The 17,468-nt window shown below is 26.6% G+C and overlaps 1 protein-coding gene across 4 annotated transcripts in view; it reads left to right on the forward strand.

Moving 5' to 3' along the window:
* LOC135931766 (uncharacterized) overlaps window positions 1-17,468 on the forward strand; it is a 48,180-nt gene that overhangs the window by 21,154 nt on the left and 9,558 nt on the right. For 3 of the 4 annotated variants that reach the window (XM_065469058.1, XM_065469057.1, XM_065469060.1), the window contains exon 3: window positions 16,932-17,078. In XM_065469058.1, coding sequence (XP_065325130.1) covers window positions 16,932-17,078 — 147 coding nt within the window. Of the gene's footprint in view, window positions 1-16,931; window positions 17,079-17,140; window positions 17,298-17,468 lie in introns of those variants that run through there. The other variant, XM_065469059.1, reaches the window with a different exon arrangement.

Consider the following 17,468-nt stretch of genomic DNA (forward strand, 5'->3'; position numbering starts at 1 on the left):
TTAAACAAAATTATAAAATGTCATGCCAGGAATTTTATAATATTTTAATAAAGACGGTAAACGTTTAGTTCCATTATTTAAATCTCAAATAAAATATAATTAACTATAACTATTTGACTTTCTATATTTTATAAAATCTTATTTATACATTTGCATAAAATCAAATAAATTTATTTTTTACATTGTAAAATTAATATTTTGAATATTTTGGCAAATCATAAAAATAAAGAAGCATTACAATCTCCTCAAACATGACATCATATTAAATCTTATTAATAATTATCCGCAGTGACGAAGCGTCAAGTTTACCACTAGGGAAGCAATCAAAAAAAATTTATTTTTATTTTAGTCAAACTCAAACTATAAAAACATTAAGATTTACAAATAAGTGGTATTCGTCTTTGTTTTTGAGTATGATCAAGTACTGCATTATAAAAGTTATCGCTAGATTTTAAATTTTTTAATAATTTTTTTTCAATCGAAATCAAAGGTAGATTCGATAATTGATTTTGGGTCATCCTGTTTCTGCAATAAGATTTGATTCTTTTGATGAAAAACTCTGTTCTGCACATGCTGTTATTGAAGCCAAAGTTAAGATGAATTTGCATAATTTAAAAAACTTTAAAACTTTTCATCAAATTGGTGCATATTAAAAATTCAAGTATTTCATTTATATTCTTTTTCTTTCTAAATTGAACATCCCAAAACACTACCTTTAATTAGGTTTCCAGCTTGTGTAAGTCGAAAAATTGGGAATAAGTGTCATTTAAATTATCTAATAAATATTTTGGGTAATTGATTATTTGGAATTTACTAATATCTAACAATTCGGCAAATTATATTTTTTGGTGTAAGACATATGAAATAGAATTAATCAAATCATTTTGAATATTGCTTGATAGTCCAATAAAAACTGCATTATTTCTAAATGATGTTTCAATAGTAAATTTTCTTCCGCGAATAAATGAATACAATATAATTTCCTCTTCATCATCACCACGGAATACGAGCTCCTGAATTCCAAGAAAACATATAGTTAGTTGATCAATATTCCTCTATTTGATTTGACTTTAGAATTATGCTGTTCGATTGATATTTTGCGCATCGAATTTGTCATATTTTCAATACGATTTTGGCCGAATGTTTTTAATTGAATCATCGACTGCAAATGAGTAGTTGATTCTTTGCCTTTTAACTGCCTTTGAAAAATTATTAATATCCGAAAATCCTTTATCATTCCAAACATATTTTTCCTTTGGGAATAATAGGCATGACCAACAATATAGAGAATTAGAAAATTTACATCCAGTGAGCCATTAATATTTTTCATATTTATCGATAGAAAAATTATGGATGCAAGTTTTGATTTCTTTTTTTAAGTTTTGTAAAATTGGTTTTGATCTTCCTTTTTCAATAATCAATTTTTTCGCATCAAAATTTCTTGAGCTAAATGATGTTAATAAATTTTTAATAATACAATTACAATTATTAAACATTAATTAAGGATTTTAAAAACGAAAATTTTTTTATTTTAATAAAGTAAGGAAAAAAAATATTGTATAAAAAAATTTCTTTCTCTTTTATTTATTAAAAAAATAAGCATTTTTTTATTTGCTCCCCCTATGCTTATTTTTTAAAGGTAAAATTATGCAAAACCATCATGATTTTCTATTTGCTTCCCCAATGCTTATTTTTTAAAGGTAAAATTATACAATACCATGGCATGATTTTCTCTTTATTTATTAAAAAAAAATAAGCAATATTAAATTTGCTTCCCTCATGTATATTTTTTTTATCGTAGTAAAAATAATAGTAAATTTTTTAACGTAGTAAAAATAATAGTAACATTTTTAACGTAGTAAAATATTAGTATTTCTTAATATAGTAAAAATAATATCAATTTTTTAGCGTTATAAAAATTATATTAATATTTTTAACGTTATAAAAATTATATTTATAAGAATTATATTAATTTTTTTAACGAAGTCAGATTAGTTTATTTAGCATAGTACAAAGATTATATTAATTTTATTTAAAATTTTTGTAAGAAAAATTTCAAGGGAAGCAATGCTCCCCTTGCTTCTATGGACACTTCGTCACTGATTATCCGATAACAGTAATAATATTCTTACTTTGATATTTCTGCAGCATAATTTAGTGATCCTTTATTAAATTATATCTTCTGATTGCAACTGCATATTAACAGCATATAGTAGATTTCCTATATGTAAAATTCCTGAATATACTTCTGCCATTTATTTTTGAAAATTTTTTTCAAAATATTAGGACAGCTTTTATAATCTATTTATTTTTTAAAGGTTTGTAAAATTTTAAAATTCTACGATGGCGCGTATTAGGAGGAACCTGTCAACCAACATTATGCTGACTCAATTCTGTAAATACACTCTGGTTTTTGCCAAATTCACTGAGGAATTATCAGATCAGAAAGCTGCCATGCAATTCATTGGTAATGCCAAATCTGGCATATTTATCATTATATATGGTTAGCTATGTCTTTGGATATTTCATATCTGGACAAAATTTTTTTAATAGTTTTATTAAAATAACATTAATTTTGTTGAAATAGGGGAGGATCAAGGGAAATGTTTTGATATCTCCTTATTAGATGCATCTGTTAGAATTGCATATGTTTGCACATCTTTCAAATCGTCTAGAATTGACCTTCTGGATTTATATCCTAAAACATTGATAATAGCCTTGCCCATTTGTGTTCTACAAAGTATACTTTTCATTTATATTAGTCGTTAAATATTATGAGGAAAATTCTACCAACATTGTGATGTTAAGTAGCTCTCTGAATGTTGTACTGCATGATAGGTATTTACCATTTCCGCAACTGTAGTTGCATCTGTATTATTTCTTATTTATGAAGAATATTTTTGTTTTGCTATAGATGTTGATAGACTGCCCTGCACTAATTTATGCTTTGAAGATTTTTGATGCCTCAAAATATCATATTCCCTTCCCCCATTGTATTAACTAAATACTGTAGAACAACTTCCCCGCACTGATTATAATTATTTTTTACATTGTAAATTTAAAATTGTTTGTTTTTTTATAAAATCTTATTTATACATTAGCATAAAATATATTTTTTACATTGTAAAATTACAAATTTTTTTATTTTTATCTTGTTTACATTCTTTTTTATTTAAAAAAGATCGTTGTTTATTATTTTTAAACAAAATTAATATATTAAAATAAATCTGTATGTTATTTTAATAATAAAGATAGTATTTAAGAAATTTTGTGTCATACTATAATTACCTATTTTGAAAAATAGTTGCGTATTTTATTTTGAAAAATAGTTGGCTATTTTATTTTGAAAAATAGTTGGCTATTTTATTTTGAAAAATAATTACCTATTTTATTTTGGAAAATAGATTCGATTTTATATTTATAAAAAATAATAAGCGGATAGGCCTGCAAAATTTTTTTTTTTAGCAATTTTCATATTTCTCCCACAATTTTTATATTACTCCCACAATTTTTATATTACTCCCACAAAATACCAAATTTCTCCCACAATTTAAAAATTTTGACTTGGCAACCCTGGTCGTAGACCTTTTTTAATTATGGGATCTTCCTTTTGGCTTGAGCCTCGGTCAATTTTTGACTCAAAAATAAGCTGAGTTTAGGACTAAGCCGGCTTGGCTTAGCCGTTTAACAACGCTAACAAATAAATAAATTTCGAATCAATAGTCGGCTTGAGCTAAGTCCTGAGCCGACTCGAGCTAAATTTGACTCAAAAAGCCGGTTTGAATCAATTTTAGACTCAAAAACTAGATGAGTTTTCAGCCGTTTAACAACACTAATCTTAAATAAATTTCGGCTTGAGCCAGCCAGCTTGAGCCTGAGCCAAATTTTTGGCTCAAAAACTGGCTGAGTTTTCGGCTAAGCCGGCTTGGCTCAGCCATTTAACAACACTACTACCGATCGGAATATATAATGGAATGGGAATTTTTAACATAATATTATATTTTAAATGTATATTATATTATTTTTTATTTCATTATTTATAATAATACTATAATTATATTTATTAATTTATTTGTTTAAATATAAATTATAATAAAATATCATCATATTTTGCGATTTTTAAGATGTTTATATTAACCACGAAAAAAAATTTCTTATAAAAAATATATATTAAAATTTCGAATATCTTGCCTACCATAGAATTTTTAAATTTGACTATTGTCACCTAGATAGTAGATACTTGGCGGTTCCTTTGGCAAAATGTATATGTTTTATTTTACTGATGGCCAGTATATCATTAAAAATAAATTACTTAATTAATTTTTTCCAAAGGCAACATCCTAAGCCAGCTATCGGTAAAGTCTCATGGAGGACATTTTTTAAATCTTTACTTAAATGATTTTAAACAAAAAATTTTAACATATACCTTTTAAACAATAATAATTTTTAAGAATAGTATATAAAATATAAAAAATTTTAAAAAATAATTAGTTTTTGTAAGACATGATAAATCTAAAATAATGTTTTAAATACTATTTTTGAGGCTATTATGTTTAGATTTACGAAAATTAATAATGATACAATACTCATATTTTAAGAAATGCAGTTAAAATCATTGATATCTTCTAGTTATATTAGCATCAATAGTTCTTTTTAAAATAAATTAAAAAAATTCCTACAATTTATAGTAGGCTATCTATTTTATATTTAGTTAAGTAAAATGATAGAGTTTGTCGTTCGTATGTCGTAATCATAATCATTTTTGTCAGTCAATATTTTGCTTTGGTAATCCTGACTGAGACTCATCAGGACTACCTAATTATTTTGGATAAAAATTTTCCTGCCCCTTCTAAGCCCTATATTAGCTTACAGAGTCGAGACTCGAGAGGGAACGCTAAATCATATATATTATATACTTTCCTAGTAGATTCAAAATAAAATTAAAAATAAATGGGTTTTGTCCCACTTCTGGACTAAACATCATTTATTTCAGAGATTTTATTACCTACAACAATATGATAGATTATATTTTTTTTGCTATATAGGTTTTTGAGATATAAGCATTTTAAAAATCTTAAAGATTCCAATGTGGCACTTTTTTGTACATTTGAGCCCCTATATATGGAAAACCAGGTGTGCTAGCTAGCTAAAATAAAACGACTTTCTCATTATTTTACCTATCCCAGAAATTTTTAACAATTTAAAAAGAAGCCGATTCGGCTTAGCCGCAACTTGATTCGAGTTTTTAGTCGTAAAAAATGACTCAGCCTCGAGCGGCTTAATGAGCCGTTTGAGTCGACTCTTGAGATACAATTTTTTCATAGTTATATATACAGAGTTAGCTGTTGTTTTCAAACATAATCTCTTATTTTACAAATTCTCTTAAAACTAGCATTTATTTAAAAAAAAATAATTTAAGATTAAAATACAGATACCTCTAAAATTATATCTAGATACAATATCTTTTTTATAATAGTGTACCTAGTAGATAAAGATACGACATTTTTATATTTAGGTGCTTTATCAATTCTGATAATCATCAATCCAATAAATTTCTATCATATTTATTCAATCTTATAGTAATCCTATTAGGTTGTTAATTCATCCAATCCACTCATATATTAAAAATATTTTTTATTTTCCATATAAATAACTAAAAAAATAATAATTTAAATTTAACTTAAAAAATAAACAACACTATTGGGAATGGGATTAATGTAGAATGAAATAATAAAGCTTAAGATTAATAAATTAGGTTTATAAATTTTTTTAGTTTTCCTTATAATCATTTTATTTTAGTATCTACAAAATCACCACTGTAACTGATTAAAAAAACATGATTAATCTACCCTACCCAAGGAAGAGCTCTGCAAATTCAATTTTTTTTTGCCTGAGCCCATTGCAACTTATTCTAAAACCCTATCTCAGTTATATATACCTATTGATTTTTAGGCACAACTAGCACCCTTTTCCTTTCTTTAACTCCGAGTCTGAAAATATTTAAATAAAAAGAATTTTAATTTTTATTTTTATATTAAATTTAATACTATTTGTCCTCTTTGTTTTATTCTCAGCAATAATTTTGGGAATTTTTAAATTAAACGACCCGATATAAATTTTTTTATCCCGAAGCTAACTTGCTTTTGCAGGGCTATATAATAATTAAAAACAACCCCGGGTCTGAACCCCGAGCACAGACCCCGGGTTTGTGCTTAGGGTTCGTGCTCATAGCAAGTATTAGCACAAAATTGGGTCGTATATTTTACGACCAAGCAAATTAACAACACTAATCATAATACACAGGTAACAAATTTATTGAATAACAATTAATCCTATTACCAATTGCCTTTATTTTCAAGGTTAATTGATTCTATTACATCTATTCTCCTTTTTGAGCTCTTTATTGAAACGTTATATGTTTTCTTATACGTTTTTTGAATACTTTCGTTCCCTACTACGGACCATACTATCGAATTATTTATGATGGTGTCTTTGGTCATCGAGTTTTGTATTGGATCAATGTTTTTTGGCTATATAGTTTTTTATAGGATTAATGTTTTTAGCTAACGAGTTTTGTATAAAACCAATTTCATCCATTCGTGGTATAGTTTGCATAGTTTCTCCTTTTCTTCGTCGAACCTATGTTTTAATGATAAATAAGTCTTCTCCATAAACCTAATTTAGTCTCAGCTAAAAAAGTCATTGGTCCTGTTCTTTTAACAGGGATAACTGGTATCCAAATATCTTTTTTAAAATCCTTTACATATATTTTCCTGGTAACTGGGGTATGTATTGATGAGGATAAATTGGTTTTATTAATTGTAAGGGTCCTATGGGTTGAAATTTAAGCATTTTGTGGTTATTTGTGAATTTCGATAATTAAAAAGAGAAACTTGTTTATTATAATCATGTTTTTTTAAAAAACTTTAAAAAGTTTTACTAATTGCACCGCTTCTCCTTTGGTTCTTGGGTGTTAAGGGGAACTATATACATTTCTAATTGCTAATTGTTTGCAAAATATACTGAATTCTCTACTTTGAAATGGGGGTTCATTATCTAACAATCGTATTGAGGTAACTGAAAATAGCAAAAAGTTTTTACAATATTTTTCTTACTTCCGTAAAATTATTTGTCGAAAGTTTTTGTATTTCAGCATTTACTAAAACTATCTATTATAACTAGATATATATCTCCGTTAATTGGTCCGGCAAAATCTAAATGAATTCTTCCCCATGGTTTATTTGCGGAGGGCCATTTACCTATGATCGTTTTACCGCCAGAGTTATTTGTTTGACGTGATTCACAATTCTTACCGTGTAATTCGATGTCTTCGTTAATATTAGGCTACGAAACGTTCTCTTGGGCCAATATCTAAAGTTTTTGTATTTCAGCATTTACTAAAACTATCTATTATAACTAGATATATATCTCCGTTAATTGGTCCGGCAAAATCTAAATGAATTCTTCCCCATGGTTTATTTGCGGAGGGCCTATGATCGTTTTACCGCCAGAGTTATTTGTTTAACGTAATTCACAATTCTTACCGTGTAATTCGATTTCTTCGTTAATATTAGGCTACGAAACGTTCTCTTGGGCCAATAATTTTGTTTTAGTAAAACCCTGGTGCCCCATATGTAAAAAAGACAACATATTGAAAAAAAAACAGAAATAGAAATGACAAAAACTAAATAAAAATAACTATCAAAATTAAGCATAAAACGCTATTAAAATACGCAGACAATCCAAACTGGCAAAGATCTAAATATAAAAATAACTTACTGAAATTAAAAAATCACAAAGAACGTCAATAATACTAATTCTCACTCAAGCTAAAAAATGTGATACTTTGTGGTTTTTTTATAAACTTTTATTTCTTTAATATGCATCAAAAATTCATAATAATTTCCATCAATTTTAAAAAAAATGCCTCTTACTCTCAACCCTTCCCTCTCAAAAATATAACTTAACAATCCAAAACAATCCCTTTAATAATATTAAATAAATATAATAAACATTACTACAAGTCCACTTTATTTGTCAAATATGCATATATAACATTATATTTCATAAACATATTAAATCTTCCCAATCAATCTCGTCTTCATCCAATATCATGTCTTTTTCACTCCAAATCGCAAACAAAGAAACTTTTATTGTTCTTTTCTAAAAACCCCCATGTGATGATTTCGTTTTCCTCCCATCCACAAGGAAACACTCATTCCCCTGTAAGAAAATAACTGACATTTGATGTATTATATTAAATTTATTTCTTTTTTTCAACATCTACAACAATTTACTTGTAATTTTTTTGGAAGTTCATTTCCGTGCTGGAAAAACGGTTTTAGATTTTCCAATATTATTTTCTGCCACCCAGTTGTAATGTAACGCGAAATTTTTGGTAGTACCGGGTCATTTCTTGTGCGTGATTTATATCTAACACTGAAAATTGTGTACTGTTAAATTAATATCCCGCATTAATGCTATTTTTTTTCGTTCCTCGAAGTCGCAATTCATAATCATAATTGGCTAGTAGTAATGCCCATCTTACTAATCTTGACGACATATCATTTAATTTTTTATGTCGGTTAAGTAACGATATACGTGGTTTATGATCAGAGATTATAGTAAAAATGATTACCTGTTTAAATTTAATTAATTCAAATATGATTGCTAAAGTCTCACGCTCTATCTGACTGTAATTTTGCTCGGGAAGCGACAACCAGATTTTCCTCGTTAATAATATGAAATAGAACTGATCCTATTCCATGTTGCGACGCGTCAGTAACTAGAATTATCGGCCATTTCGGATTATAATGCGTTAAAATTGGTTTATGGTATTAATTTTTTAAATTTATTAATTATTTTGTTTCATTAACTGTCCATTTCCTGTTTTTCCTTAAAAGCATATATATTGGAACGGCAATAGTCGAAAAATTGTTTATAAATTTTTGATAATAATTATACCGATAAAAGCTTGTAATTCTTTAACGTTTAGGTAACGGTGCGTCTAAAATTGCATTAACATCCTTATTTGTTGTTGTGATTCCCCCTTCACTAATGTCATAACCTAAGAATTTAATCTTTAGATTTAATTTCTTACCATTTACAGGGTTTCCCATTCAAAAAGGAAAAGTGTCAATCATAAAAGGAAAATGTCTGATTAAAAAAGAAAAAAGATCAATCATAAAAAGAAATAATTCAATCAAAAAAGGGAAAGGTGTTCGATCAAAATAGGAAAGGTGTCAATCAAAAAAGGAAAAGTCCCAAAGGCTTAGGAAAAGGTTTGATCAAAAAAGAAAGTGTCAATCAAAAAAAGTCCCAAAGGCTTAGGAAAAAGTCTGTTCAAAAAAGGAAAAGTGTCAAACAAAAAAGGAAAATTCCCAATAGGAAAGGAAAAGCATCAATCAAAAAAGGAAAATTCCCTTCAAAAAAGGAAAATCGTTATCTTTTTAAAATTTTCTTTAATCTATTTTTTATTTTTTCTTCTTATTTTACAATCTCCTTAATCATTTTAATCTTTATTTTTCTTAATCTTCAATTTTTTTTTATTCTCATTTTTGATCACTCTTTTTTTGTCGTTTTAAAAATAATTTGTTTATTTTTAATTTTAACTTAATTTTTATTTCTCATTGAGAGACAACATTTTTTTTTATTAGTATTTTTTGCATATCAAAGTATTTCTTACTATAATTACGGTATATATAGTAAAAAAAATTTATATTAATCATTAATAATTTCCTATTATATTAATCATTAATAATTTCCTATTATATTAATCATTAATAATTTCCTGTTATATTAATCATTAATAATTTCCTCTCTTCTACATTTTAGAATATAGGACTTTATATTTTCTAAAATAATTCTTTGCATTTTCCTCAGATATTCCTCACTCTCCATGCTCTATGAAACGAATTAATTCCTCCTCGTTGTGATTATTTCTGATAAAATTCTTCCATTGAAAAAACATATTTTCATTGGGATTAAGATAAGGACTGTAAGGTGTTAAATATTTTATTGTTTCTATCGATTCCCTAATTGTATGGTTATGATTAAATGGAACATTATCCATCACAAAAATCATATTCATCATATTCCCTTCAAAACGATTTAGTGTTTCATCAAAGTTACTAAAGTGTATACCGTTCAGGGACCATCAAGAACCTCGAATCTGAATATTCCCGCAATCGTGAGAACAGCAATGATAGTATAATTTATTATCTTTATCCCTTAAACATTTTTAATAGCCTTTTTTTTATTTGTGAATATTCATATAGCCGCCTCATTGATATTGAAAACCCGCTCTCATCGATAAAGATACATTTTTTCTTTCATATAGGCTACATCAACAAACCAATTCGCGTATTCTTTGCCAATCTCGATATTTGTTTCGGTAATTTCTTTAACTGAACGTAGTGATACTCTTTTAAAGTTATACCTTATTCCTGATAGTAGGGGTGTACCGACTTTTTGGAGGCCGATCCAATCCGATATTCCCGATAATAAATTGATATCGGCCGATTACCGATCCGATATCATATCTAATTTTGTATTCTGTAAATATATCAATAGTTTTAATTTTTAATATACTTTTTATTTGTATAACATCTATAATTTAACTATACCATAAATATGTCATCTATTGCAATTCTAAAATATATAAAATATTTTTATTGTTAAATCACTCTCATATAATAAGTAATAACATTAATCTATATACATAATAAATAAACAAATACATATAAATTGAATAAATATTTAAAATAATATTTAACATTAATATATCGAAGATTTCTTTTTAGAAATACCAAAATTTCTAATTTATCAGAAATCAGCCTGCGGCGATGGTAATTGTCAATATCACCAGCTTCACTAAAAACAGATTCTGAAGAAATTATCACACGCTTTTATAAACAGAATGTGCAAAAAAATAAAAATATGGCAGAATGTTTATTAATTAATTATTATTAAAAAAATATGGATTTCGATTTTATTTATAAAAATAAATGATTTTAAATATAACTTTTTTTATAAAATTTTATTTTTGTTAAAGACGCAATTTTATATCGGATCGGCAAATTTTATAATATTGGCCGATAACCAATATTTTAAAATGGGTGAAATATCGGCCCGATCCGATAAAAGATATCGGTGCATCCCTACCTGATAGTTACCTTGATATTTTTTGATATTTCTATATCATATTTCTTTAATCATTTCGCATAACCTTTTTAAGGATAAAATGCAATCCAAATTTATACAATTTAATTTATATATACTTCCTATTCTTGATTTAATTTCTTGCATGCACATGAATCCTTTGGGTAAACTAAAATTTATACCATTTTTGAGATGGGGTTTTTATATTTGTCGCTGTTTTATAGCTTACTTTAAAACGATGCTATATTTTTGATACTATCTTTTTTTAACGCTTCAATTTTTAGAGCTTTTGTTTCACTGATAATGTTTTTTTTCATGATTTTATTTTTTTTTAAATATATACTCAACAAATGGGATGAATGACAAAAAAAGACTAAAATCCTTTAGGTTATAACATTTTCCTCATTTTTACATTTAATTATTCATAAGTCAAAGAATATAGTATTATAAATAATTACACAAATATTATTTACCTCAAAAGTATTAAATGCTTCTTGCATAAATATTAAAATTTTAAAAATAAGAATTTAAATATAATTGTATACATATCGTTGGTATTATAGTTCAAACTTATTTAATTTTGAAAAGGTACATTATAACCAAATGATTAATTAAAATTAAGCAATTATAATTAAATAATTTGATATGCAAAAAGTTATAATAAAAATTAAGTGAAAATTAAAAATAATTACAAAAAAGAATGATCAAAAATGAGAAGAAATAAGAAATATAAAGATTAAAAATGACTTAAAGAGATTGAAGAGTTAAAAATATGTAAAAGATAACAATATAAGGAGAAAAAAATCATGCAAAGTCAAAATATTGTTAAATAGGATGAAAAAAGAAAAAAGAATTCTTAAAAAATGACATAAAATATAGAGTGAAGAAAAATAAAAGGGAAAATTTATAAATTATTTTTAAAAAGATAAAATGAATTATCAGAAAATGAGAAAAAAAATAAATTGAGAAAAGATAAGAAAAATAAAGATTAAAAATGACTTAAAGAAATCGCAAAATGTTAGAAATAAAATAAAAAGGAATAATAAAAATTTAAGAAAATTGATAAATATTTAAAAATAACGATTTTCCTTTTTTGATCGGATTTACCTAAGCCTCTGGGACTTTTTCTTTTTGATTGAACCTTTTTTTTATGATCGACCCTTTTCCTTTTTTGATCGGACCTTTTCCTTTATGAATCTCAATTGATTTCCCAGTAATTATTATATCGTCTAAATATACCTCTATCCCAGGTAGTCCTTTTAATAACGAATTCATTGCTTGTTGAAAAATGCTGGCCATGAAGCTACCCCAAACAGAAGTCATTGAAACGATATATTCCACTGGCGTGTTCATCACTAACATCTTTTTCGCCTCCTCATCTAGTACTATTTCTTCTGATATATCTAATACCATATATTTAGATCCATTATTTAGTATGGCTAGACCTGTGCGCCGATATCTCAATCGACGGCAGAACCTTCCTAGCTAACAAGCCTAGGATGTTCCCGTTGCTTTTTTTTCCAAAAGGTTAATGCATCCTCTTCTGGGATATTATGTTGGCTGAGCAAAATATGACATTCTTGTCCTATATTACTAATGTTGTTATAATCGTTGCTTGGGAGGGAATATTTACACTATTTTGGCTATATAAGAACTGGATGTTTGCTCATTATCTTCAACTTGAATCTCACAATGTGCATTTCTATTTCTATCATTCTAAAAGTTTTAAAATCTAATTAAAATTTGCAATGATGTCGTAGAATTCAAATTTAAATATTCTGAAACAATTTTAAGATTTTGAAATCTGGGATCAAGTAGAGTCGCTAATATTTACTGTTTAAAATATAATTTTATTAATATAAGTATAAAATAACCTGAAGCTCAATGCGGAACCTATGGTCAAACTTTTTTTATATTTTCTTTTAAGCAAATAATATCTGAGCTATCAGATCTATTAATTTGTATATGGGTTTTATTTCACTGCGAATTAATAATCCTAAGTTTATTGTCGGTCCCTTTTGGGAGGAAATAAATTCCACCGACTTTCGGAATGGATTTAATACCGCGTAAAGCTCATCAATCATATCCCATTCATTATTAAAGAGTTTTAAAGATTGTTTTTTATTTTATTTAGAACATTATTTATAGGAATTTTGTTCACAGCGAATACTTTTAGCATAATTAATATGCTGTGACAGCGTGTAGGGCAATTTAATGTTAAAGTTTGTATTAATAAGATTGGTTGGTGCAATGCCATTTCTATTATCCGCCTCATCAGACATATAAAATGGTTATCAAGGTATGGATCAGAATCATTAATATTCAAGATATGACCTATTTCATAAATTGTCTGCAGACATTTACGATGCTTAGCCTTAATTTCACATTCCAAATCAGCTACTTGATATCTGATGGCTGAAATAATTTCTCTAATTTTTAAATGAGAATATTAATTCTGGCAACTTTTTTATACCATTAACTGTAGCCAAATTATGAAGTCCATGCCCTAAGCATAAATGATGTTTATAATCTCCCAATCTGACACTTCTTTTGACATTGGCCCCAGCATCAGTTACCATTTGTATTATTTTGACTTTTAAAAGGAACTCCTCTTCAATATTATCAATCTCAGATAATATGGTTTCCCCAGTATACTTTGTGTCACATTTCTAGTTGCCAGAGTAAAATATATTCAATCAAAATTTTCATCTAAATTATTATGAATAAATGTTATATTATTTCGGCGCTTAAAATAATCGGTCCATAAATCAGAATTGATATAACAGAATTTTGGTCCAGAATCAATCAGATTTAAAATATGCGCTTTTATAGATAAATAAACATATCTAATACACCCCGACAAATGGTTGTCCTATTAGGCAATTCTGACTAGGAATCAATTATTTTATATTTCTAATTTTTTAAGCAATTTATTTATTAATAATCATTTTATTAAAATTTTATTGTTTATAGAATCGACATTAAATCTAAGCAGCACATCAAAACATAATTTCGCCCTATTAGATTTCATATTTATTTTATACATCAAAAAGATATTTAAAAAATAAAATAATTAGAGCTGGAATGAAACAAATGAAAAATTTGATTAAGTTTTGAACTTTCAAAATAAAGCTTTACATAATTAATTTAATTTGTATATCAAGTTTATACATTATATAAAAAGATCTCAAAATAGAGCTGACAATAAACAAACTAAAAATTTAGTTGTTTTGAACTTTCAAAATAAAGCTTAATAAAATTAATTTAATAAACCAGTTAAAAATTTAAAATGAATAATAATAAAATAATACTAGCTTAAGGGCCATTTTTCATCTTTTATATTGTTGCTACATCTCGGTGTTGGCTTAAAAACATTTTTAGACTTTGGTGGATTTATTATTATTAATTATTTCTGATATTTTATGAACATTAACTAAGTGTCGAGAAATGTTACTTATACTTATATTTTACTAAAATATTTTATTTCTTAACAAAAATATAAATTGTATATAAATATAAGTCTAAAATTAAAATAAATTATTGTGAAAATGGATTATGTTTATCCGAATTTTCCTCATCTTTTTTCCCCAATTTTAAGCAAGGTTCACAATAAATATAATCAGGCATTATTGTGCTTTTCTTATTTTCATTCTTCAAAATAAGATTCCCAAAGTACCTCCAGACATAACTTGATTTATGATTAGTAGAGAGGTTATTTCATAATTGTATATAGGGTGGTTTAAAACGTGTAAGTCCATAAAAATAATGAATATGTGAATATGTTATGTATGTGGAAATAAAATATGATATATACGCCGCCCCGCCGCCATAAAAAAAATCGGTGGCGATCCGGCTCGCGTCGATGATCTCAATTGGCGGCTGTTCCGGCGTGAATAAAATTGCCGGCGGCGCACAGGTCTAAGTATGGCTAATTTATTAATTCTGTGTATAGGATATTGATCAATCAAAATATTTGTACTGACCATCTGTCGGAAGTCACCACAGATCGGGGAAGCGATACTCGAATATTTCAGTTTTTCTAAAACTCCCATGAACTCCAATCGTTGTAATTCCGCTTCCAATTTTGTCTTCCGCGCATGGTGTTGATCTGCTTTTAAGACCTTGAAAGTTGGGGTTGGGTTTTACCGATAAGCATGGTTTAAAATCTTTCAATAAACCGATTTCTTAATAAATAATGATGAAAATTTTTGTTTAATACTATCCCCCCAAACCAGATTAATTGTATTACATTGATTTATTATTATTAAATTTCTACCTATCAAATTAATACCATTGTTTACAATTATTCTTGATATATAATTTTATTTTTATAATTAACGGGTAATATACAACATTTACCTCTAAATCATTAAATTATTATAAGATTTTAAAATAATATCTGTTATTGGTATTTTTAAACGGTAAACGTCTTCTTATTCAAAATGGAGACTGCCGATCCTGTGTCAATTAAAAAATTAATATATATTTTATCTATCAATAATTTAACCTCACATTTTTTGAGAACTCCTCTGGAGAATCCCAATCCTAAAAACTTTCTCACCCTCTTTTTGGTACATCTATTCGATTATATTCTTTCTTACCACGATTCCTTCTGCATACTTTCTGTAAATGTCCGTTTATACCACAATTATGTGCATTTAAATTTGGGCACTTTGATTTTATGTGGTTTTCTAATCCACAACAATAACAAATAGTTTTTGATACTGGTTTATAATTATACTTCTTCTCCCTTGTCACTGTTTTTGTAATTTTATTTATCTCATTTCCTGCAGATAATGTATATAGCATTTCCTTCATCTCATTGATATAGCTATTTGAATAACCTTTTTCCATGCCAAGTCTGGAGTGCTGATTAACTTCATTAATATTTTTCCATTCGTAATTCCCGACACTAATTTATCACATAATACTACATCTCTTTAAAATCACAAGTGTTTGCTTTTATCTTTAATTTATTTAAATATTATGTAATAGTTTCTCCTTTTCCTTGTTCCGTTTTGAAAAAAAATATAAAATTAGTCTTCGAGTAATAATTTTTTTAAAAAGTAGACCGTTTGCATAGCCTTATGATTGGCGAATTAGCATGAATTAACAAGTAAAAGTTAGCCAGTGTTCTAGAGTCACGAGTAAAATATTCTAGAAAGCGAAAAGATTATTTGTTGACAGAAAATACCTAAAAAACAGATTTTCGGACGAAATTCGATTTTTACAAAATTTTGCATACAAATTATATAATTTATATTTAAGCATAATTTCAGCATCCTAGCTATTATACTTTTAGAGATATCAAAATTGGGAGCATAAAAAATGGTTCTTTATGAGTGTCGGTTTTCATCATTTAATTAATGATTGATTAAAAACTATACATTATGATATAATTTTTTGCTTTTATTTAAAAATTTTAAAAATAAATGTTAAATTTATGAAAATTGATTTTCTCTAGTTTCTAATTTTGCTTTTGGGTTTTTTTTCAGAAATGGCGTTTTTGTATTGATTTTTTGCTTTTGGCTAGCCAAAAAATCTTGCCTTTTGTCCGAGCCTTTAGCTATAACACTTGTCCTTTAAAAAAACTTATTAATAATATCACGGATTCTATCCAATTAATATAAGGTTTAAACTATTTGAATTTAGTAACTTTTTTGCTATTAAAATGCCATATATAATAAATGTTTTATAATTCAAATTTATTAAGATATTTTTAATACTACTAATATTCATCTTTAAATAATTTAAAATATATATCCACATAGGTTGCTGTATTTACGAAAAACCTGATACGTTAGAAAACGATGTTTCACCTACCTCCGGCAGCCAAATTTCATCCAGCGAATCCGATGACGATAATGATAGTGAGCTCTGCCACGATTGTCACTATCATGATCATATCGCTAAAAATGGTAGCGCAATTTTTAATAATAAATGCCTATTAAGTAACTATATGTATATCATTATTATTAAGGTAAAGGCTTCTGGGAAAAGAAGGGGGGTATTAAAAAAATCACGCGGCTAAAGGTTTTAAAGAACGGAAAATAGAAAAAACCATCACGGCCATTATAGAATTAACCTTAATTTATGAACGACTCTGAGTTCGTAGTAAAATTATGGTTAAATTGCCTTTATATATTATTACAAATTATCTTTAATTTAAATTGTTTATTTTATTATATTAAAATGAGTTTTATATAATGATATAATACATTATTATATTTTGCTGCTATTGAAAACGACTTAATTTTATAATATATTATCATTACGTATAGTTGAATAAATATTAATATGCAAAAACT

The sequence above is a fragment of the Gordionus sp. m RMFG-2023 genome, chromosome 1 (assembly GCF_954871325.1).
Source record: "Gordionus sp. m RMFG-2023 chromosome 1, tfGorSpeb1-WG-v2, whole genome shotgun sequence".
Taxonomy (NCBI): Eukaryota; Metazoa; Nematomorpha; class Gordioida; order Chordodea; family Parachordodidae; genus Gordionus; species Gordionus sp. m RMFG-2023.